The sequence below is a fragment of the Vombatus ursinus genome, unplaced genomic scaffold (assembly GCF_900497805.2).
Source record: "Vombatus ursinus unplaced genomic scaffold, bare-nosed wombat genome assembly UNPS02014909.1, whole genome shotgun sequence".
Taxonomy (NCBI): domain Eukaryota; kingdom Metazoa; phylum Chordata; class Mammalia; order Diprotodontia; family Vombatidae; genus Vombatus; species Vombatus ursinus.
Window position 1 is genome coordinate 15487049 of NW_020954687.1, and position 24697 is coordinate 15511745.

Here is a 24697-nt window from a genome sequence, read left to right on the forward strand (position 1 = left end):
TTATAGCATGATTTTATTTTTCAATATAAATACAAGAAAAGCAAACATTTAGGAAAAGGTTCACAATTGTAAAAATAATTACTGTGCACTAAATACCGCAAAGCTGTGCTATCACTTAATTTAGTGAGATTGATGCTAATTGAAAGTTAAAGAAAAAATAAAGAGAGAAGGATTTCACATCCTTAAGTTAGTAGTATGGAATGGTCTGAGCTTCTATGGGTTAACTAATTGCCTGTGTATTTTGTCTAGGTGTTGAGGGAAAGCTAAGAGAATGAAGGCTCTAAGTACCCTGTGGAAGCATGATATGGCGGTGCAGTGCTGGTGCTGAATTGCTCTCTCTGATGGCTCTATGGGAGTGGATAGCACTGAGTCTTCATTGCTGGGTTTTAGCAGTTGCTGCTGTTTCGGATCAGCATGCCACAAGTCCCTTCGACTGGCTCCTGTCTGATAAGGGACCCTTCCATCGCTCACAGGAATACACAGATTTTGTGGACAGAAGCCGGCAGGGATTTAGCACAAGATACAAGATTTACAGGTATGAAGCAAAGGGAAAGCAATTACAGAGATATCATCCTAGAAGCTGTATATAAATAATGACAGATTTCTTTAAGGGAAAGTTTCAGATGGGGGACTAAATCACATAGCCCTAGAAAAATCATCTTTGCTAAATGTATATGTAGTTATTCTATATCATATTCCACAGGCATGCTTTCCCTTTTTAAAAGTATTTATTTAAAAGTACTTTGAAAACAAATTGAATGGCAGTGACCACTTGTGCCTCACAAATTCTAGAATGTTCCACCCCAACCCAGGCTTCCAAAAAAAATTAAAATTATAAAAGTAAATAACTGTGGAATCTGGGAGCTCTGCTTCTCTTTAATATTAATTCTTTTGCCTTTATGCCTTATGCTATCTAAGAAGAGTGCAAATAGGAAAATATTCCAAGCTGGTTATTGAGGTATGAGACCTCTTAAGATATTGAAATTGTAACCTCAATAAGTAAAAATACTGATGACTTCAAAGGCTTTGGTGGGAAAGCAGATGAGGAAACGCAGCAGGAAAGGAAATAATCAAGACTGAGATGAACTAGAAAAGAAAATTTTCACTTTTCAGTTGTTATTTTGCATCTGACTTTGGGTATGTCTCAAAAAAGAAGTTAATGTTTTCATCCAACGTTGATTGATGCTTTTACTTGCCATTTCCCCAAACCCAATCAACCCATAGCCTAGAGGAATACACAAGTGGTCATTTGCTTGAAATTCACGTAATAGTTTTATAAGAAACTCTTTTTTTTTAAATCAGTAGATTGCTGACTTATTGAATTTAAATTCTAAAATAAGATAGAATTGGTTTAGAATTTGTACTCGTTTGTGTGTATGTGTATTTGTGTGTGCATGCACGCGTGTGCCCGCTCGTTACTGTAAGATTTACTTTTTGTTTTGTGTGCACCAGAGGGCACTGTGCTGCAGGTCAGTATTTATATAAGGTTTTGCACAGCACATTGAGAAATAGTTTGTAAATCATCTCAGGAATTCTATTTGTGGAAGAAACTGTATAGAACAATGTCAAAGTCCAGTCTATAGTTATCCTTCATTTTTAAAGAAAGTTATTTAATCTATATAGCCAGAATATGTGTTTATTACTTTGTAGCAACCTTGAAATGGATTTTAAAAAATAGTTCTGTCAAAAACAAAAACAAAAAAAAGGAATATAAACATCTTAGTCTCTGAAATCACACTTGTGTTATTCCATAGATCAATTATGCTATTGGAATATAAAAAGCTGGTACACTCTTTGTTTATTTGTGAGTGGGTCATTAGCTGGTTTTGGAAACATAATACCTTATATTTGACTTGTGTGCCATCAAATTTCCTAGTTTTAAACAGGAAGAATATCTTATGTTTCTGTAACCTGGACAGAATTTTAAAGAGAGAATTAAAATAAAAAGAATGAAAGTAATTCATTGGGATCAGTATCAGGAGGATGGTGATTTTTTTTTGTCTTAGTCTGTTTCTTGTTTTGTTTGTGTTTGATTTTATTTGGCTTATTGGTCATTCAGTTATACATTTTTAAAATAGAAGGCAAGTTTCTGCTTTATAACAAGATGAATTTTAAAAAAAGTAACAGTTTTTAAAAATAGTTTTGAAGTTCTTTATTAAGGCCATACTTAGGTACTATTGAAACCATAGTACAACTGTCTACTTGAGTTTCCAGTGAACACTGGAATTAATATTAGGGAAGATGGGGAAAGATTATGACTTTTAAATTTCCAATATTATTTTACTGAATATTATCTGTGAAAGGACCAGGACACAATTGAAATATATTCCAAATCTTATACGCAAAAATAATCTTTCCTTTCCCTCTGGTTTTTAAACCTTTATTTCTGTGTGTACATTTTAAAGTTCATGATCTTTTCTCACTCTTTCTCTCTGTAATAATTCTGTCTATTTCTCAGGCTTACATCATCCATTCCCTTAGTAATGACTTAATACTTACACAGAGCACGCCTCCTTAAAGGATGCTGGTATTTTCACTTACAGTTTCATTTATTTGATGACTCCTTGACTCCTCTCCATGTATAGCTAACCTTAAAAATGAGTTTAGTGAACGATTCTTTGTTTTTGTTTTTCTTTTCCTGGCAGTAGCCTATTCCCCCTCTCCCCCGCCTCTGAAAACACCCCCGGAAAACAACCAAACAACTTTTCAACTTGGAACTGTGTCTAATTCTAGTTGGTGTAAAACTATTCCATCTATGGTTAGTTGTGCTTTTGGTATGGTGTATTTTTTCCAAGGCTCTTTTTATATTTTACCTTCATTTCATTAAATACTTTACACATTTTAAAAATATTTGTTGCCACTTTTTCTTTTAGCATCATTCTTTCTCAGAAAGATAGCTGTTCTACAGATATTGTAGTCCTTTCAAGACATATTTCAATAGCTCTTTGATAAAATGAAATAATATTTGCAAATTTATTTGCAATTTATATAGTGCTAGATAAATACTAGCTATTTTTGTTTTTGTTGTTTTGTTTTCAGTCTTGTCTGATTCCTTGTGACCCATTTTGGGGTTTTCTTGGCAAGGATATTGAAGTGCTTTGCCATTTCCTTCTCTATCTCATTTTACAGGTGAGGAAACTGAGGCAAACAGGGTTAAGTGACTTGCCCAGGGTCACACAACTAGTAAGTATCTGAGCCTGGGTTTGAACACAGTTCTTATTGACTTCAGGTTTGGCACTCTATCTACTATGCAACCTAACTGTCCTTTTGTTGTTACAATTATCTGATTTGGGAGCTCTCTGTAATGATATAGCTCACAAATAATTGAGACCTACCCATTTTCTGTGACTTCTATCCATGTCCTCTCACAAATTCAAAACAAGACTTCCATACAACTCTTTGGAGGCCATCTTCACTTTTTCTAGACATTGTTAGTATACTAGTAAGAACATTTTGGCTGTCCCACTATTTTTTAATCATTCTAGCCATATGAACAACCAATCATTCTCTTCATATCATCCAATGTCTTGATGATGTCTTCAACCAGCATTCTTCTTTGGATGTCTTTATTACATGTTGTAATGTGTTCATATCCACCATTTATCTCTCCATCACCTTTTATGTTCTGTTCAAGTTGAGTCCTTTGGAGGAAGTTGTATTCCAGATAACAAAAGTGCTATATGACAACACTGGTAGAATGCTAGACTTGAAATGATGGGCCTTTGATTTCATGTAAAGCCTAGGGGCAGCAAGGATGCTTTGTGATTTTTTGGAGTCAAGAGAAACCACTGTCCTTCATTTTTTTCAATTCTGGACACAGGTCACTGTCCATCTGTACTGTCTGTCCAGTTATATATGAGGTCATTTGTGAACAAGAGCATCAGGAAGGCGTCCTCATTCACAAGGAATCTGTCTTTAACCTAAACACTGCTGGAATTTCTCCAGTACAGTGGTGATCCACATGCCTTGCCTGATGTTTATTATCAGAGAATCAGTGAAAAGTTTGTTTTTGTCTTATATTTCAATGAATCATGAATGATATTAATGTTTGTGCTGGAAAGACATTGTTAAGAGCCTATACAGGAACATTTTGTTCTACTGAATCAAAATGCTTTTTCTTACCAAGCAATAAGCACAATGGAGTCTTAAATCCTCTATATTTTTCAGGTAATAATGAAATGGTAAAATTATGGTACATGTTGACTATTACTTGCAATAGCTTTCTTGTTCTCTATAGATATTTTTATCAGAGATGCCCTTGCTTTATGTATAGATGATTGTTGTAAAGATTTTGTATAGGCATATATGTGGTTAGTTGCTGATGTTCTCTTGGTCACTTTTTATTAATATGCTTTGGCATTTTTCTGTGCTTTTGGTATCTTCTCCCCATTAAGATACTTTATATTGGTTGCTCAGTGTCTTCACAACTGTATAGCATGAATCTTCTCCATATGTGCTTGTCCCAGTGTAGCTGTTTTTTCTTTCTTGTTCTTTTTGGTGCTGTTTCTCCTACCTCTATAAGCAACTCCAGGACTGTATGGTTTAAGGGTGGAAGTCCCACTGTCCTTGATAAAAGTTTAAGTTAACAGTGTTTTTGTTTTTGACAATGTTAAAAATGTTTTATTTTGTTGCAATCTTTTCCATTTTTTTTCTCTTTGTATTCTACTTTCATCCTTAATGCCCTTGGGATAGCTTTGCTCAGTTTGCTATCTTTCCAAGCTTTCTTTAAACAGGTTTTATCCTCCATTGCTTCGCTCTGCTTACTGAGATGATATTGCCCATAATCATCTGTCATCCTTTTTATGTAAGATTTTACAAACAAGTTTATATTCTAATATAATATTTGCCTTTGGCAGCAATATTTTTTTCTTTTTGGTAATTAAGTAGGTAATTTATTGTCTAAGATGCTTTCTGGGTTTTTGTTTGTGGCAGTTAACCTACATTGCTTAAACTCCTGGATACAATTATTATTTTATGAAAATATTATTTTAAGATACATATTCTTCATTTCTTATATATTTTGAATTCTTAAATGTGTAATGACACAAAAAATTATTTTACACTTCATTCCTAATTGAAGAAATTGTTGTTACTCTGCTATTGATTTATGAACTTCTAAGAAGCATAAATAGGAAGCTAACATTTGCTCCATTTGAACATACTTTGAGTAAAAAAGCAATTATTTTTCTTTCCTTTTGTAAGTTAAATTTTATTTCTTTTACATAAACAATACTCTGCCTTCTGTTCCTCACCTCAAATTGAAAAAGAAAGAAAAACAAGAACTATGTTACAGAAATGTATAGTAGAGTAAAAAAAACCAAAACCCTGGATTGGCCATTAGCAAATAATCTCTCATTCTACACTCTGAATCCATCATTTTTCTATCAGGAAATGGATAGTAGGTTTCATTATGTGTCTTTCAGAATTGTGGTTTGTCATTGCATTGGTCAAAGTTTCTAAAACTTACCAAGTTGTTTGTGTTTACAGTACTGTCACTGAATAAATTGTTCTTCTGGTTTTGCTAACTTCACTTTGTTTCAATTCATTATATCATTTCATATAGCACGATAGTATTCCATGATATGTGTATACCATAAATTGTTCAGTTGTACTTCACTGGCTATCACTCCCTCAGTTTCTTTGCCTCAATTCCTTGCCACTACAAAAACAGCTGCTATAAATATTTTCATACATCCTTTGCATTTGTTTTGCTTAGGACTAATCCCTTTCTTAATTTAGCCTCCCTTTTACTCTCCTTTTTTTTTCCTTCTCCCTTTCCTTCATGTTTTCCTGTTGAGTGAAATATCTTTCTGTTACAACTGTTTGTGTATTTTCCCCATCATTTGACCAGTTCAAATGAAGGTAAAGTTCAAGTGTCACTGTCATCCACTTCCCCCATCCCTTCCTGAATTTCTACTTGTTCACCACAATTACCATGAGAGAATTTCTCCATGTATTCCTCCTCCACCCAGTGTATTTCTCTTCCCCTGCTTTTCCATTTAAAAAAAAAAATCATCAAAACATTACAGAATCACTCCCAACCAAAATTAGGCTGCTTCTATAACATCCTGATATTGATGGTTCTGACAGATGTATCATTTCCCCATATTAGAATGTAAACAGTTTAACTTTGTTAGCCCCTTATGATTATTCATGTTTATCTTTATATATTGCTCTTGATTCCAGTGTTTATATTTCAAGATTTGCAGCTCTGGCTTTTTCATCAGGAATTCTTGGAAGTCCTTAATTTCATTACAAATCTTTTTTTCCCTCTGTAGGATTATTCTTGGGGCAGTTAGGTGGTGGAGAGTATATAGTGTTGGACTTAAAGCCAGAAAGACTCCTTTTTCTGAGTTCAAATCTGGCCTCAAACATTTACTAACTGTATGACCCTGGGTAAGCCACTTAGACCCATTTGTCTCAGATTCCTCATTTGTGAAATGAGGAGGAAGAATGGCAAACCACTCCAGTATCTTTGCAAAGAAAACACCAAATGGGGTAACAAAGAGTCAGATATGACTGAAATGACTAAACAATCACCATGACAAAGGATTAGACTAATTTTCTTTTTTCTGGGTAAATTATTTTTGATTGTATGTGTCTATTCTTTTCCTGCAATATTGTCTTCTAAGCTCTCTGCTCCTTTATAGGGGTGGTTGTTATCTCTTGTGTGATCCTAACTGTTGCATTTTGGTTCTTAAATTCTTTCAGAATGCTTGCAGTATTTTGTCCTTGACCTGAAGCACTGTCTTAGCTATGATGTTCCTCAACGTTTTCCTTTGGGGATTTCTTTCAGTAGGTGGCTAGTGGATTCTTTCTATTCCTTCTTTGTCTTCCAGTTTTAAGAAATCTGGTCAGTTCTCTTTTTAAAATTTCTTGAAATATTATTTCCAAATTTCTTTTTCTCTGTCATGACTTTCAGGTAGTCTAATGATTCTTAAATCATCTGTCTTCTATCAGGTTTTCAGATCAGTTGTTTTTGCTATGAGATGCCATACATTTTCTTTCTTTCTCTGTTTTTTTTTATTTTACTTTGTTCAATTAATTTTTGTTGTCTCCTGGAGGTATTAGATTCTATTTGATCTGTTCTAATTTGGGGGACTTTGTTGCTTGGCTAAGATTTTTTTGTCTCATGTCAAGCTGTTAATTCCCTTTCCAATTCTTTATTCCATTACTCTCATTTGTTTTATATTTTCTCCCTCTACCATTCTTATTTCATTTATTAAACATTTTTTAAACTGTTAAAAAAACCTTTTGCCTTCTTTCTTTTAGGAATACTGGTTGAACTTCTATCCAAGCTGTGTTTTTCTTTGAATCTTTTCTTAGTATTGCAGTCTTTTCTTCTGATTTTGTGTCTTGTGTCCCTAATAAAACATAATAGTTTTTGTGTGTGTGTGTGTGTGTGTGGGTGTGGGTGTGTTGGGGTTCTTTGTTTGTTTGTTAACTTATTCTTATAGCCTACTTCCTGGTTTCAGAGTTCTAGTAAGAATGGACTCTTGATCCTTTCAAAGAGAATGTCCTGTTGGTCTTTCTGCTTTCTTGGAGTATTATTGAATGTTGTGTTATTCCTGACTCTCAGGGTTGGCTCGTTCTTGGGACATGAAAAATTTCAACACACTCCAAGTGGTCCAATTCAGGGAAAAGTCTGATTTATCCCTTCCTCGTCTGAGTTCTTCAAGTTCTTGATCTGACTTTTAGTTTGGGCGACACACCTGTAGGCTTTTCCTCATTTAAGTTCCAGGAAACTACTGATGAATGCAAATACTCAGCCCACTAGAAAGCTGGTTTAGAGTGATAGATCTGCTGATTCCTCTTTGGTCTGAAATTTCTGCTCTTGTTATGTAGCTACATGCCTCAGAACTACATGCCCTAGTTCCTGGGGTCAGAGTCACACAGCTGCTGCTTGCTTCTGAACTTCCTTCTTGCTCAGTACACAGCCTAGGGGACCACAGCTGCTATTCACCCTGGAACACTATTCCTAGGTCCAAGTCCATTCCACAGTCCTCTATCTGTGACCTAGATTGTTGGGGTGAGCAACAGTGCTGTTTCTAGGTACCTATCACTGTATCCTGCACAACTCTAAACTCCATTAGCTACATTTGGGACCTCTTCTTGCCCTGATACACAGCCTCTCCCAATTGTTCATTGGGTTGATTCCATCCTCAGTACCCTCACTCTACTCTGAGTATCTTCCTTTGCTTAACTTGACTGAAGAAAAATGACTCAGTATGATTTTTTTCCTTCAATTTTCTGACAAGGACTTGGTCTGGTATATTTTCTAGATCTGTGTGGAGCAGTTGTGGGGTGGAGCTTGGCTATACTTTCTGTTACTCTGCCATTTTGGTTTTGCCTGTCTAGTGGTTTTTCTTTCTTTTAAAACATAATACTTTCATATATGATGAAGCATATACTCTAAGGGCTAATTTAAGCTTTTGCTAATAAGATATTTTTGGAAGTATACTAAGTTCATCCATGTCAATTTCCTAAATTGATTAATACTGTATATAAACATATGAAATGCATTTACTAAATTTGATATTCTTTATCAGTTGTCTTAGCTCTTCTTCTGTGTTTATGATCTCCTTTTCAATTTTTGAAACTAGAACACCAACATGCTCATTGTTTCATACTTTGTTTTCTCTTGGAATCAAATCCCTATAAAATATATTGTGAACAGTGCTGATTATGTAAGTCACTAAATAAATGCTGATTGGTTTATTAATTTGTAAGGGATTATCAGTGTTGATTAAATAATATGACTTGTATTTGAATATTAATGATGCATATTTATACAGTTCAATGTTGCTGCAAACATTGGAACAGATCAGAACCCATCTATGTTCTCTTATCCTGTGATTGTTCCTTGCCTTTCCATACATTCAAATTGCTTTGTAAGCATTAAAAAAAGTATATAAATGCCAGCTATGTTGTTGTTGTTGTTATCTCTAGCTTTTTCACAAATTTCATGGATTTTAAAGAGACATGGGTAATTTACCTGTTATCCCTTTATATTAATGCACTACCAGCAAAATACATATCTTAGATGATATCTTTTATGCCAGTTTGCACGTAAAAGTCACTTTGGACAACATGCTATAACCTACTTAAAACCACCATGTATTTATGTCTTTTTTATTTGCTTCTGTGTTCATATATAAAGTTTAATTCATAGTCTGGTTGATGTGCATATAATAATCCAAATGATCACCACTTAGATACATAGAAACCTATGTGGGAGAAATAGAATGGGAAATCCATTAAGGCTAATAATAATTATTTAATAGCCATTTTAACTGCTACCAAGTAGATATTGAAAATTCCACCCGTGGGAGATCATGGTTTTTTGCTACTGTTTAAATCCTTGTATAAGAGAAGGGATAGAGATTTATCAGGCCTCATAAGTTTAGTTAGTTAAAAGTAATAAACTTGGGAATCTCTTTATTAAGAAACATGTATTTCCTTTGGTGAAGGGTAGGGTTTGGTCACAATAAATCATGGTTTTATGTTATTAGTTATTTCATTATAAATATAACTTTAAACTACTTGCCCATTGAGACAGTCAACATAGTTTTATCCATGTCAAGGGGTTCCCAGCTCTTCAGTTAATTACAGTCTTACCAAACCTTATCTTTAGGATCAATTATATTAAAACAATATTGCAAAACTCCAGGTATGGTCATTTTGATGAGAGAGAGGTCAATAACCTTTACGTTATTATTTTAGGTTATAGTAGATGTGAAAAGATTCAAGAATGAGACGTAATAGCGTGAAATGAGACCTCTTTTATTTTCTCGGTCTAGGATTCATTGCTTTTTGCCTTAGCATTTATCTGAAGTGCTGCTTGTTTTGTTTTGTGTTTTTCATAACTTTTCAAATGACAAAGCATATGTATTATAAAACTATAGTATAATTCCTTAGTTTGATCCATTTTTCTGTTCCCCTTGGACTCTAATCCCTGATTTTTTTTTTACACTGATACTCCCCATTCAAAAAGCTCCATTCCTGGTGGCCTAGACAATGGTTCTCTTTGCCAAACTCCTCTAATAATCCAGTATTTGTATATATGAATGTACACGCATACATATGTGTATCTATTTTTTAATACTTAACATTTTACTTAGCACATAATAAGTGTTTAATAAATGGCCTTTCATTCATTAGTTCACTATATATTTTTGAACTATCTTTACTGTGGTAGGATTTAAGAAAATCATAGGTCATAGAAGAAAGAGGAACATTTTTTGTAATATTTAGGAATTATCTGTTTCCATATAGCCTTGTGGTAGTAGGATTTCAGGGGAAAACACATTTACATGGTAGAATATTTCTTAAAACTCATAAATGCTAATAAGGAATGATGAGAATTTGATCATGAATAATCATTTTCAATTAAAAAAACTGATGAAAATTGCTTGCTCTGAAAATATGAAGTTGAAAGGGAATCCAGACTTCATGTAGTCTGCAGAAATTCACTAGAAGCATTTAACCTTGGGAGTTCATTCTTTAGTCTGTGGCTAAATTATTAATTTATCAGGGAAATGAAATCAGTTTATATTATTAAATTGTTGAACACTTGTTGGTTCTTAAATTGGTCTTTTACTTTTTTCTGATCCTTTTTATTTTTTATTAATGAATTCTGTATGATTTATCACTGACATTCAATATTTCTATGCCCGAATAGCCATTTAGAAGGGGAAATTAATTATGTTGATTTATTTTGTTATCTAAAACAAATATTTTTTTTTCCAGATTGTTTTTGTAGTTCTGTTTTTCCAGGAACTCTGATCTTCATTACCTTAGATCAATGAACTTCTCACCAGTGAAACAGTTCCAAATTTCAGAAGCAATTTTCTTTTGTTATCTATGATGTGTGCTTCCTAATTATTTGTTATTTTTTTAAGGGAGCAGTTTTACTAGCTCAGTTTGTATCAATGGAAGTACTGAGTCACAACTGGGTTTCTTTGCTACTAGGATAATTTTTTATGCATTTGTATGTAGGACGTGGCTTAATCTAAGTAAAATAGCCTCCAAATTAATATTTTATTAGTCTTTGCCTTTACCCCTCATGTCATTTAACAGGATTGTATTTCAGTACATTATATTTGTTCTTTTAATTCTAAAATCAGGTTTCCCAACTCTCTTTCAGAAGATAGAGCAAAAGCTATTTCTAATATTTCTGAAATGTAAATATAAAATACTCACTTTCTTTTTGAAAATAAAAGTTATATTCCTTTGCTTTTATATTACCTCCATTTCTAAGCACACACCCCCTACTTACCCCAGAAACCATCCCTTTAACAAAGGAGAGAGAGAGGGGGAGGGGGAGAGGCAGGAGAGATGGAGAGAGAGGAAAGGGGTTAGAGAGGAAGGGAGAGAGAGAGAGAGAGAGAGAGAGAGAGCAAGCAGAATTTAGCAGAATAGAACATCAAACTGTTGAGGAAAAATTATTATTATATCACTTTCTTTTAAATTATGATTTCTTAGGAAGTAAAGACATTTAAAAAAAACTTGAATTTTCCTAAGTTAATTTAAATCATTAAGAAAACAAAACAAAAAAGAATGAAAAACGTTAATTTTGGCAGCTCTTAAAATACTAAAGGACAATCTTTTTTTTTCCACATTTGCTCTTTTTTTTTTTTTTTGCCTACATCAACTGCAAATTCTACTAAGAAAATTAATGGAGGAATTGAGAGTATGGTAGGAAGATCAGTGGGTCTGAAGTCAGAGTGTGGGTTCTAATCCTGGTTTTAAATGTTCTAATGTGTCACTTTGATTGTGTAATTTAACCAGTCTGGTCCTCAAAATTTCTTCACCTCTGAAATTGAGGGGTTAGACTCAATGATTCTTAAAGCTACCTCCTATTCTAAATACTCTGATCCATTCAGTAAAGACATCATCATGGATGTGAAATTGAAGAGGAGGAAATCTATCATCAAATATAGGAATTCCAGAAGGATTTATGATTTGATTACTGTAGTGAATTCCTAGGGGAGTCTTTATCTCCAACAATGCAGATCAGATTTGTGACACCGTAAATGAGGCCTAGGGTGTTGCCTGAAGCTCATGAAAGTTTAACTGACTTGCTGAGGATTACATAGCCAATATGTGTCAGGGCACGTGTTTCTAGATCTTTCTGGAACCCAGATCTGAACCCAGATATTTCTGACTCCAAGCCCAGCATTCTATCCAGTATGTCATCAGATAAAAAAAAAATCCCAGTAGATAAATCATTTAGACTGTGTTAGACAATGACCATGCTTCACTTGTAAGGCAGACAACTGTGCATAGAGAGCAAAAGGGGTATTAGTAATTACCTTCAGTGCTTTAAAAAAAAAAAAAAAGATGAGGACCTTCTCACCCTGGTGCTTGTTAGATAATTGAAATCTGGCCTAGGAATGTTTATGACACAGCAGTTACTGAATGAATGAGGTAGAATTTGGATATAATCATGATAATGTTAGAGTGGAGTTTAAGTATATGGAGGACAGAGATTTAATGTCTAGTTTGAGTGACTGAATGAAAACTGAGATTCTGTCAGTGGGGCATGAATAGTATATGTTGTCCATTAGTTGGTATGTTGTTTGGGCCCCAGGCAATTTAAGATTCTTTAGGATGCTTCCTTTGGCACACCTCTATTTAGGAAGCTTGCAGCTTTTTTTTTTCTTTAGAAGTATAGAAAGCTTTTGGAGTCATTTTCCCATTCTGCATCCAACTAGTAAGATTCAGAACAGGCCAAGTTCTGATGCAACTCTGATGCACTGAGCAATTCAGCAACTGGTTAGTGGGGGTGGGGCACACAATGATGATGAAGACCTTGTGGCCCAGCCACCAAACTTTTCATTGCTTCAATGTCTGATCTCTCTCTTGTATTGTTATCTATGTTTATAGAGATACATTTGATTTTTAGAATTTTATAACTGCAAGTATTATCCTTCCTCCAGGGTTTGCAAATGAATTGTTATTGCTTGGTATGGAATATATGTATTCATACATGCATTTCCATTAATAATTAAGGCCTTTTACCCTCTCTTATTATTTGTATATTGGAAGGTTATTTCTCCTCCTCAGTGGAATTTAACTTAGCATCCGTATTTAGAGTTCTAATATGGGGACAGGAACATAAGAACAACCCAAGGCCAGATTCTCACCCTTCAAAATACAGCTCATTTGCCATCTCTGTTTAACCTGGTATAGTATTCTCTCTCTCTTTAGCTCCTCCTGGGCATTCAGCCTAGAATAACTTTCATTATAATTATTTATGTGGACTTTATCTTTCTGCTTTGTGGTATGCCCCTTGAAGCCAGACTATTATTATTATTACTATTATTCTCTCTGTGAAGCCCCTGCTCTGGAGATCCTCTCTAAACTTCATTGGTACTGGCAGGTTAGATCTACAGAGTGAGATGAACTACATCCCTTCTCAGGGCTCTTGGGGATCCTGAAGAGTTGGGGTAAGGTTTTGTAGCTCAAGTGCCTCTACCCATAAGCTTTCTACCATGTTTATCAATTAGTCACCCAGACTTAATTAGCTTTTAGTGAGGCATATTTATAAGTGTATATATATATACATACACACACACACACACACACACACACACACACACAGTAAAAAGAGCTGGTATAAAAAATCCTCCAAAATGTTTTGATATACTTTACTGAAAATATATATTGATTCCAGGAAAAAGTGGGCTTAAACATAGAGTGCATGTGGAAAGATGATAACTCAAAGCCATACGAAGTCTTTTTTTTTCCTTCCTATCACCATGCTGTGCCATCTCGAAATTCATCTTAGGCAACTCTTGTGCGACTCCTTGTAGAGTATCAGAGGTAACTTTTCCCAGCTTCATTTTGTCTCTAATTGTAGTCACAGTTCTCCCCTTTTCCAGGGACACTGCTAGGATGATTAGAAACCCAAAATCCTCTAACTCTTCAAAGGTCACAAGATCATCTTCTAGTCAAGGAGGATGGGTAGGAGAAAGAAACATTCTTTTACTTTTCTCTTGCCTTTCTTTTTCCCCACCTAAACAATCCCTCTTAGGAGTTTGGAAGGGGTGGGGCTGCCTTCACCAATCTCTAGCCACTTTGGACTAGTATCTGTGTTCCAAAAGGGCTTTTTATTTTTAAACAGAAGACTTGTAAGTCATGGTTGAATTTCTTCTACCACCCCAAACACATCTCATGTGCAATATCACACATTTTATCCAATGGCTATCAAAGACTTTTGGAACCTAGTTTAATGTCTTTTATTGATTGTTTCAATAGAGATGTTCTCACCTGACTAAGGCTGGTTATTTTAAGTGGGATAATTAAGTCATTAAAGTCCAGGCTTTGTTCACACTTAATTCATTACCTCTCATTCATTCAATTTACCAGTGGACACAGTGCCCCCCCCCCTTTAACAATTTTATCCAAAGCACCCATCATAATTTGTTGCATATTAACTCTCTATATTGTAAGAAAATATAGAAAATTATAAAATCTGTAAATAACTAAAATGTAATTTTATTCTAAGGAACAAAATCCTAGCAAATAAAGGTATAATCCAAGTATTATACTATTTTATAAATATCAATTTGCCCAAACATTTATTTATTAAATTATCTCATAGTGACTGCAAAATATAGCTTCTAAAATCTGTACTTATGGTCAAAGGAACAATTTTCTTTCTGTAAACCTTCTTAATTAATATTAAAGTATTACAACCTATAACTCAGCTATTTAATGTGGATATTTGTGTATAGTAATACAATTATTTGCTATCTCTAAGTATTTAAATATCCAATACATACAATTTTTCATCTAAAGGAATTTATTAGGAATACTTTCTTACACAATAGGTTAAAATACTGCTGGTCTTTCTCTCCTGATTGTCTCTTTTTGCTTCATGTTACTGTCACTTTTTTATTTTAGTAATCTCCCTCTTTCTCCCATATCTGCTGTCTTCAGTCTTTTAGCCCTTTTTCTTTGTCTGTGCTTGTTCAGGCTTAGAGAAACCAAACAAAGCACTCAGTTACAAGTTGATAAGAAACTACTTGCTATTGACAGAACACCTCATGGCTAATATGTTTCCTAAGAGTTCTGACAGTGATTTTTTTGAAAATAAGGGAAAAGAAAGATGGCCAGGAGACAGATTCATTGTTTTTAAATTGATGTTTGCCATTAATTTTATAGGTAATAAATGATTTCAAACAAGGAGAGATTGAAGAGTTTTAAGAACTGCTGGAGTACAAAAAATATATCTTAAAAACCTCCACAAAAATAAGTTTTTCCCCTATATCCTACTTTTCAATTGTTAAAAACAAACAAACAAAAGGAGCAAAATGATGATTCATGGGGGCGGCAGTTATTGTCCCAGTGACCCTTCTGATTTTTCACACAACTGACTGTAACGCAGAAATTAATATGATTTTTCATCTTTTCAATTTTCTTTTTTTCTTTTTTGACTTTTGAATTTCATGCCTAAAGGAAAAAAAAAGTTAATTCCTGAATGTTTGTGGCATATATTATCACTTTGCATATTTAGATTTGAAAAAATAACGCGTGTGTGTAATGGTCTGAACTTTCAATGCACAGTGTCCTGCTCTAGATACATCCTCTTTCTCAGAAACCCACCCAGACATATTCTGAAGTCTTCCAGAAACTTCTGCGCTCCATATTTGTTCAACTAGCCCTTCCTAACCAATTCATGGCACCTTTCTTCCTTGCCTATTAGAGATAGAAATCAATCACAAATATCTCATTGAGAATTAACACCCTCTCCTTCCTTCCCCCTACCATAAAATGGATAGATCTCATTCCTGTCATCCATTGTCCAAGAGGCTTGTCTATATTATAAGGTTTTTTATGATACATAGGTCCCTCAAGGGGCTTACATTCTAACGTGAGAGACAACATGAAACAAAACAAAATAAAACTGTACCAACAAGATATATATGTATATATATGTGTGTATATATATGTGTATATATATATGTGTGTGTGTGTATTTATATGTATATATATGTGTGTGTGTCTGTGTGTGGATATATATATATATATGATAAAATGGCTCTTAGAGGGAAGGCACATTCCTCACACTTGCCTTAAAGAGGAGCTCAAAAGATTTTTTTTGTAGAAGGCAGAATTATAGAGGAGACTTGAAGGAAATCAGAGAAGCCAGGAGGCAGAGATGAGGAGGGAGAGCATTGTAGGCATGGGAGATGACCAATGAAAATGTATGAAGTCAGATGGAATGTCTTCTACGAGGGACAGCAAGGACAATATCAGTGGAATAGTAGACTTTGTGGAAGGGATGTACATAAAGGTTTTTCATAGATATATAATGTCCTTTATAGATAAAAGGCATTATTATTCTGACAACTATTTTTCTTAGAACATGTATTTTAAAAAAAAAAATTAAGTAGAATTGAACATAATTGAAAACAGACTTATACAGTGGTTTCTTTACAATGTGTTATTTTTTTTTCAGATGGACTCTGTTCCTTATGTAATTTTGTCACTTAAGGCTGATTCATTTTTATCACTTCAAGACTGTATCTCCAAGTTTCACATATAGTTTGTTGCTTTAGAATAATAAAAATTCCAAAAAACCTTAGAATTTAGCTAATTCAATTTATACCTGAGGTTTGGCTTACTGGTACCACATTTCTAACACGTGTTCATCTGTCTCTTGCTGAGTATCTTAAGGAGCACACACAGTGCCTTGCACAGAGTAGGCATTTAATGAATGTTAAATTTGGGAATGCAGTTGTCTCATTTTTGACTGCTTTTCTAAGGAAGTCCTTTCTTATAGTGGCCTAAAACCTCTCTCCCTGTAAATTTCGTCCATGGTTTCTAGTCTTATAAGGTCAGGCAGAATCAGTCCATTTTTTTTTTCCACCTATCAATCTTTCAAGTACTTGACAATTAGAAACCTGTTACTCAAGTCATTTTTCTCTTTCCCCCTAGAGGCTACATTTTCCCTTTCTTCAGCTCTCCTAACATTACCATACACTCCCCTACTCCCAGTACTCTTCCTTGTGTTCCCAGTTAGTCTGTCACAAATTGTCTTCTGCTCAAAATAACCTAAATAGCTCTGAGGAAGATTTTGTTTTAGGCTAACCCCTCTCCCTTATTAGCAAATTTAAATGAATGTAATTATTCTATTTCTTTAATTATTTAAGCTTTATTTAATATAGATATACCAAGTCTTGTAATATGTTCACTGATACTGAGTGATTAAAATCTAGATTTCCATTGAATCTTAAGAAATTTTGTCCTTTCAAAATCCCCACAGTTAGAATTTTACAACTGTTAAAACAAAAAGTGAATCATGCTCTTAAAATAATTAAATGTCTTGCAAAAAAACCACAGGAATATTTCTACTATAAATATGTGTTTGTATAAAGTTTCTTCTTTGGTCTGTGATGTTTATCTTGAAAACCTAGGACCTTAGAAATGAAGAATTGTGACACAATTTATGACCAAAAACTTTGTTTTAAAAACATGAGTACATATGATTCTTCTCTTAGAAAAAGTAAATCAAAATCCACATCAATATCCTATCACCCATGCCACTACACTAGTCCAGGACCTTGTTATAATATGACTGGACAATAAAAGAGCTCCTAACTGATCTTCCCAAACATATCTTATATGTTGAAATAGGAAAAAAATAAGATTATTGTGTAGCATGTCCTATTTTTAGTAGTGAACTTTTTGTTTTGTGGCCTTCATTTAAAAGAACTATAAAGGTCAACAAATATACTGTAAAATACAATTGCTTTAAAAAAATTGCTATTGAGATGTTTTATCACTAGTTCATGCTGGCTTGTAATGAAGTGGTGTGCTATTTTTGCTGCAAAAGGATTTGTTTTTTGACAATAGTCAAAACTGATACGGAATGGAGACAAAGGTAAAATGTGAATGTTCAATAACTTATTAACATGAGTTAAAGTGACATTTAGTGACTTAAATAAGATTTTATAAAGATTTTATAAAGGTATAGCCCTGGAAATTAGGAAACCTAATTCTAGTCTCAGCTCCCCTTTCACTCACTAGATGACTTTAGGCACATCATGTATTCATTGAAAGTAATAATAACTCATGTATTTTATAGTATCATATATATTCACATATCTATAGATAGATAGTTTTTATAATGTATCTTCATGAGGAATATCTAATTTAATTTCACTACACTCTGGTGATGAAAGTACTTCAAGTACTACCCCCTTTTTGAGAACAAGAATACTCATGCTCAGAGAGGTTGTTACTTAAACAGCAAATGTATGGTGGAGGTTGGACCTCAACTCATCCTAATGTTTGTCACTTGACACCTCCTTGCCACCTACTGAATTCTGTAGATTTCATCTGTTGACCTAGATGACTTCTAACAGTCCTTCCAGCTTTATTGTCCTATGAAAGCAAATGTTTCAATGGGTATTTTTTTTATGACAGATGCTAATTTATCCTGTAGTGTTTTATTCCCCCTAGACTCAGAAGTATACTTTTACTTATCATGAAAACAAAAAAGGAGTATGAGTGTTAGGGGATGCAGACTTTTTTTCTTCAGAATTTGCCTTTTTTATTTAATATTGTTGATTTTGGTAATTCACTCTGTTATATCGTGGCCACACTGTGTTCTGGACAAATATCAAGTTCCCTTCATCTGTCTCCTTTCTACCACCTCCTTCCCAATAAGGAGAGGAAGTAAGCAGGTCTGCATCTGTGTCTGTGTTTATCTGGATACTTGGGATTGGTGTATTAAAAAAGTCTGAGATCTCTTTTGTGCATTTTTTTTAAAAAGCTTCAACTCCCTTTGCCCTGCTGACTATAAAAGACTGTTGCCCATGGCCTTTGTTGCTGCTTGGATCTAACCAGCAATTCTAGATAGAGATGGGAAAGGCAGAAACTAATTTGTCTCTTACAGTTAAAAAACAGCTAAAAAATTGGGTGGTTGTTGGAGCTGACTAAAACAGTTATCCTTGCCACATTTCTCTGTTTTAGATGATTTGCATATTATCAATTTATTTGTCTTGCTATGCTTCCCTGTAATCTTCCTATTCATCATTTCTTTTAATATAATAATATTCCACATAGATAAATGTAATGCAGAATAATGTTTTGAGTTTCAAGAGATTCCAGAGAGGAAATATTATTATCTACAGTGGTGAAAATAGGAGAGTTTATGGAGAGTAGTTATGGAAGTGAACTTTAAAGAATAGGTAGAAATTTTTGAAGAGGGTAAGGAAGGAACCTACAGGAATAGGGAACAGAGGGAGCAAAGACATAGAGGAGGCAAAGGGAAAGTTGTGATTGGAGGACAGCAAGTAGTTTTGTCTAGATAGAGAACAGGGAACATGGATGAATGGAAGTAATCTGAGAAAATACAGGAAGGGTAAGATGGTGCCAGATTTTGGAGAACAAATGAGTCACTGAAGATTTTTGAGCATAGTAGTAATATGACCAGATTTATGCACAAGGAGGTAGCAGGAAGGATTGTTGGAAGGGAAGATAATGGAGTTGGAAAGACCAGTTAGGAGGCTTTTAGAAGCATCCAGTCAAATTATAATGAGGGCCTGCCACAGGGTAGTGACATTGGTGACAGACAAGAGATCAATACAAGAGGTATTTTAGAAATACAATCAACAGAACTTGATAATCTGTATGTGAAAATTTGAGTTTTCTGTCTTCTCTCTATTATCCATTCCTGTTGTATCATTTGTAAAACTATCAATAAGCATTTGTTAAGCACCTATCATGTGTCAGTCACTATACTAGCTGTTAGAGATATAAACACAAAAATGAGGCAGTTCTTGCCCTGAAGGAGCTTAAATTAACCTAGGGAATACCATGTACTTCCAGAATAAGTATATGTAAAAGAAACACTTATTTGGAGGGGAAACAGAACCTGATATGAGCGTTGAGGGGAGCTGGGAGTTCTAAGAGGTACAAAGAAGGAAGAAGAGCATTGTTGGCATGGGGGCAGGAATCTGTTAGAAGGCACTAAAGTAGAAGATGGAATGTTATATATGGAAATAGCAAGATCAGTGTGGACTATCCACACTGAACTTTCCAAGCTCCACTACTTAATTACCATGTAAGTTACAAGAGAGGTTATATCTCTTTACCTAAACTCTTCACCAGCCTCAGTTCATTCTCTATAGTTATACTATGGTTCATGAACTTCCTTACATTTTTAGGACTCTTCAGCTAGTCAAAAAAATGGGAGAAGCAATCATTTATAGTCTGAAACTTTTCAGTTTTCTTGCCCATAACCTTGAAATCCTTAGCACTGCTTTCCAAGCTCATTTAGTCGGTAGGATTTTTGCCAGGTAAACCAATAGAAGTGTCTACTAGTTAGAATTTCTTACCAATCTTGGGAGGTTCTGTCATGTCCTGGCTACATGTTTTGGGGTTACAGCAGGCCAAATTTCTCTGCTGTGAAGGAATTGACACCACAATTTCAAAAGTGGCAGCCTCTGACAGAATAATCTTTATTATAATCTACACATTTTTTTAAAAAAGTAGGTGGGAGCTTTATTGGACAATAATTGTCATTCCTAAAGTTCACATGGAAAATGGTATAAAAGTACTATAAGAAATTATTATTTTTTGTTAAATAAGAATAATATTGGTGAGATATTATTAGACTTACTTTTTTTGCATTAAAGGAAATATAGGTAGATGGCATGGGATCTTCTAGTGATAAGGAATATTGATGTATATTTTAACTCTTACAATGCAGATGGTGGTATATCAGATAAAGTGTAGGATGTGCAGTTAGGAAGAACTAAATTTGTATCTAAGACCTCAATTCACATCCTGACTCACATATTTACTAACTATTTGACCCTGAATAAGTAAATGAGCCTCTTTCATCTTCTTTATTTGTAAAACGGGTACAATAATAATACCTACCTCATGGGGTTATTGTGAGAATCAAATAAAATGATACTGTAAAGCACTTCTTAAACTTTAAAGTGATATAAAAATGCCAAATATTATTGTTATTATTACTGTCAGCATAGAAAATGTCAATAGTTGTAATGTCCTTTATTAAATTCACTATATTTATTTCATTTACAACAAAAAATTCAAAAGATCATGTGGGTTATTTTTTTAACTGAAGTTAATATTTTCATTATCTGTTTTTATCAAAATCTCACCTTTTTCTAAATAAAATATGTAACAAAAACAGAATTTTTATATTGATTCAGACTTTACAGTTTATGGGTCTCTTCCCATAAACTATCACATAAACTAAACAGTGTTCACTGATTCCAGATTTAGCTTCTTGGTATGGTTTCATTTTCAAATATAGTACATAGTTCTTAAGTATCTGAAATAGTATTTTAAAATTAGTTTAGACAGCTAGAAATCTTGTGGTGAAAAAACTTGAATTTGGGTTGTGATATATAGCTCGCATTTTCGTCTTCCACTAAAGCTAATGTTAAGGAGATAGCATATCTAGGCAAAAATTCTGGGTTTTGAGGTAAAGAACTTTGGTTTAAAAAATCCTGGCTCAGCTATTGAGTACAATTGAAATTAGAGCAGATAAAATTCAGGGAATTGTCTACAATGATGTTTCTTGGCTATTGTTGCTACCTGTATGACCTTTCCAAGTAATCTAATCTCTTTCCTTGCCTATGGAAAGGAAGGAATGGGCTTTGGTCATCATTAAGGTCCCTTCTATTTCTTAATCTTAGGAAAAATTTATAAACTGTTTGAGGAATAAATTCAAAATTTCAAAACAAAGCCATTTGCTTTGTTTCTGAATCATAGGTTATCTTAAAGAAGCTCCTTAAATTCAGTTTGAATTTAGTAGATCTCATTAAACATTAAACTGAATATTTACATCCTTCCTCTATCCTCTTTCTTTGGCCTTTAATTATTGATACCTTAGGCATTAAAAGTTATTATGAAAATAAACCATTCAATTGATAATATTTTTTAAAGTATAGACTTTATAAAAGTTTGTTCCTATTCATATATTTCAGAAGGAAATAGAGCATTTATTAAAAGTTTACTATGTAAACATATTGGTAGCTCAGTGGACAGAGCAATGGGCCTAATCGGGAAGTCAGGAAGACACACTTATAGTTGTGTGACCCTGGGCAAGTCACTTACCCTCTGCTGCAGTTTCCTCAACTGTAAAATGGGACAATAACAGGCACCTACTTTGCAGGGCTTCTCTGAAGATCAAATGAGATAATAGTTGTAAAGCCTTACTGCAGAGGGACATAATAGGTTCTGTACAAATGCTTATTCCCTTCCTTGGGATGTGCCTGATACTTTGCTAAGTGCTAAGGATATAAATAAAAGCAAACTAGACAATCCTAGGCTCCGAGAGTTTACACTTTAAAGAGGAAAGACAACACAAAAGAAAGCTGTTTGGAGAGGAGGAAAAAGAGCATTACTAAGGTGAAGGGAAGTCTAATGCCAATAGGTAGAGAAGTTCTGAAAGGTCGTAGAGCCTGGAGCAACATAAGCATGAGGTCTACAGAGGTTGTATTTACACTATATTAACATAAACCACTTAATTAAAAAAAAAGTCAGAGATTATTCCTTTAGCAATGAAAAAATGATCCATAATGATTTAGAGTCTTGCTTTTCTGGACCCCACAGGAATTTAAAGCCTAAATTTCCATCTTGGTATTAAGTTAATGTGACTAAATTGTCTAATAATAAAAGAAAGAAAACTTTTGTAGTAGGAAAGAGGAGAATTCACCACCACCCCAAAAATTGGTTAAGTAAAAAATTGTCTGCAAAGATGTTTCTTATCTCTAATGAATTGCCCTCTAATTTCAGATGTTCCAAAAATCAATTGTTTAAAAGTAATAAAAACAATTTTATTAAATATTTCAGAATTTTCAGTATAACTTTCCCTTAGTTAATGAGGTTTGCAAAGGGCAGCGTGGCACTGAAGATAAGGAGGTGTCTCTGAAACACCTAGGTTCAAGTCTTGACTGGCACATACTGGTGCTTAACCCATCTACATTCAACTCAACTCTCTTCAATCTAGAAACTGCAGAGAAAGTGTCAACCTGTCTTTCCCTCTCTCTGTGTGTCTCCCTCTCTTTTATGCATCTCATATTTCTGTTTCTTGCTTGACACAGCTTGCGATTCAGTTATCATTATGTGAAAATGTAACTTCTGTTTCATAGCATCTTAGAGTTAGAAGGTCCTTTCAGTATCATCTCACTCAGCCCCTTATTTTATAGAGGAGAAAAATGGAGCTTAAACAAAGTATTATACAATTTACTTAAGGCAGGGGTTTTTTAGCACATATACTATGGACCCTTTTGGAAGTCTAGTGAAGCCTATGGAGCCCTTCTCAGAGTAATAATTTTAGATGCATAAAATAAAAGCCATAGCATTATGAAGGAAAGCAGTTATCAAAATATATTTTTTAAAAAAAGTTTATAGAAACCATGTTGAGAACCTCTGGTCTGAGGTCATTTACCAGGATAGTGGGAGAAATGGAACTAGAACCTGCTGTAGGTCTCCTGAATTCAAATCCAACTGGTCCTTCTATTATGCAATACTGCCTGTGAGTGAACTATAAAACGTGGTTGACATTGTTAATAATAATAATAAAAAATGTTCTTTTGTACTTCCTATGGGATGACATTAATGTGTTACATGAAAGGAGCAATATCCTACTCCTGCTTTTCCTTAAAAAGTAGTAAAAAAACATCCTTCAGACTTGGTTGAGTCAGGGGACTAAAAGCTCAGATTTTTAACATCACTTTCTGATTGCCTGAGTACAAAACTGTCAGACTACAATGGATAACTCTGGGAAAGGAGCTTCACTCAGCTGATTCAACTTGAGGTTGAATACCTTTGAAATTCCTTTGTTGAATACCTTCTTCTTGCTATGGCTGTCAATCTCTTTTTGGTAACTGTTGAACGATCTATGAGTATCTCATTTAATTTCATTATCAAATACAAGCTACCAGGGAACTGACTTGAGTCAGACTCAGACCGAACAACATTCGAATGTATTTCTTTGAAAGTAAGTGTCTTATTGCTGCATTTAAAAGAAATATGGAGGGAAGGACAGAGAGGGAAGGGAATAAGCATTTCTGTAGGGACTAATTCACCAGGCACTCTGCTAAGTGCTATTTCCAAGTATCATCTCCTTTGATGCTCACCACAACCCTGCCTGGTAGGTACTATTATCCTCATTTTGCAGTTGTGGAAACTGAGGCAGACAGAGGTTAAGTGACTTGCTCATGATCACATAGCTAGTAATTATCTGGAGATGGATTTAAAATGAGGTCTTCTTGACTCTCAACCCAACACTCTTTCTACTGCACTACCAGCAGAAATAATTTTAAAGTCATAAAAGAAACTAAAATCAAATTCTATGTGCATCCTGAAGCCTTTTTATAACCTTATCAGTCTTCTAATTTCTTTCTCTTTCAATAAAGAGAATTTTGTAATTTTTGAAATTTATAGTATTTGTTAATAGGATATGAGTGATAATATTTTAATACCTCCATATTTTCCTAACAAATCATAAAGTATATCATAGTGTATGATTTGACCTTTTAGGTTAAAAAAAATATTCACTTAAGTGGTAAAGGAAATTGAAAACTGGACAATTCAAGATCCAGGCAATTTTTGCTCTAGTGTGAAGAATTTGGCTCAAGTCTGAGCTCTCCTACTTATTAAGAGTTTTGCTAAAGTTCCTCCTCGGTTCATTTTCTCA

General features: G+C 34.1%; 1 protein-coding gene across 2 annotated transcripts in view; it reads left to right on the plus strand.

Annotated features, from left to right (window-relative positions):
• Positions 1–299: 299 nt before the first annotated feature.
• BRINP3 (BMP/retinoic acid inducible neural specific 3) overlaps positions 300–24697 on the plus strand; it is a 491613-nt gene continuing 467215 nt past the window's right edge. Inside the window, exon 1 of one of the 2 annotated variants that reach the window (XM_027843476.1) lies at positions 300–535. In XM_027843476.1, coding sequence (XP_027699277.1) covers positions 300–535 — 236 coding nt within the window. The remainder of the gene's footprint in view (positions 536–24697) is intronic. The other variant, XM_027843477.1, reaches the window with a different exon arrangement.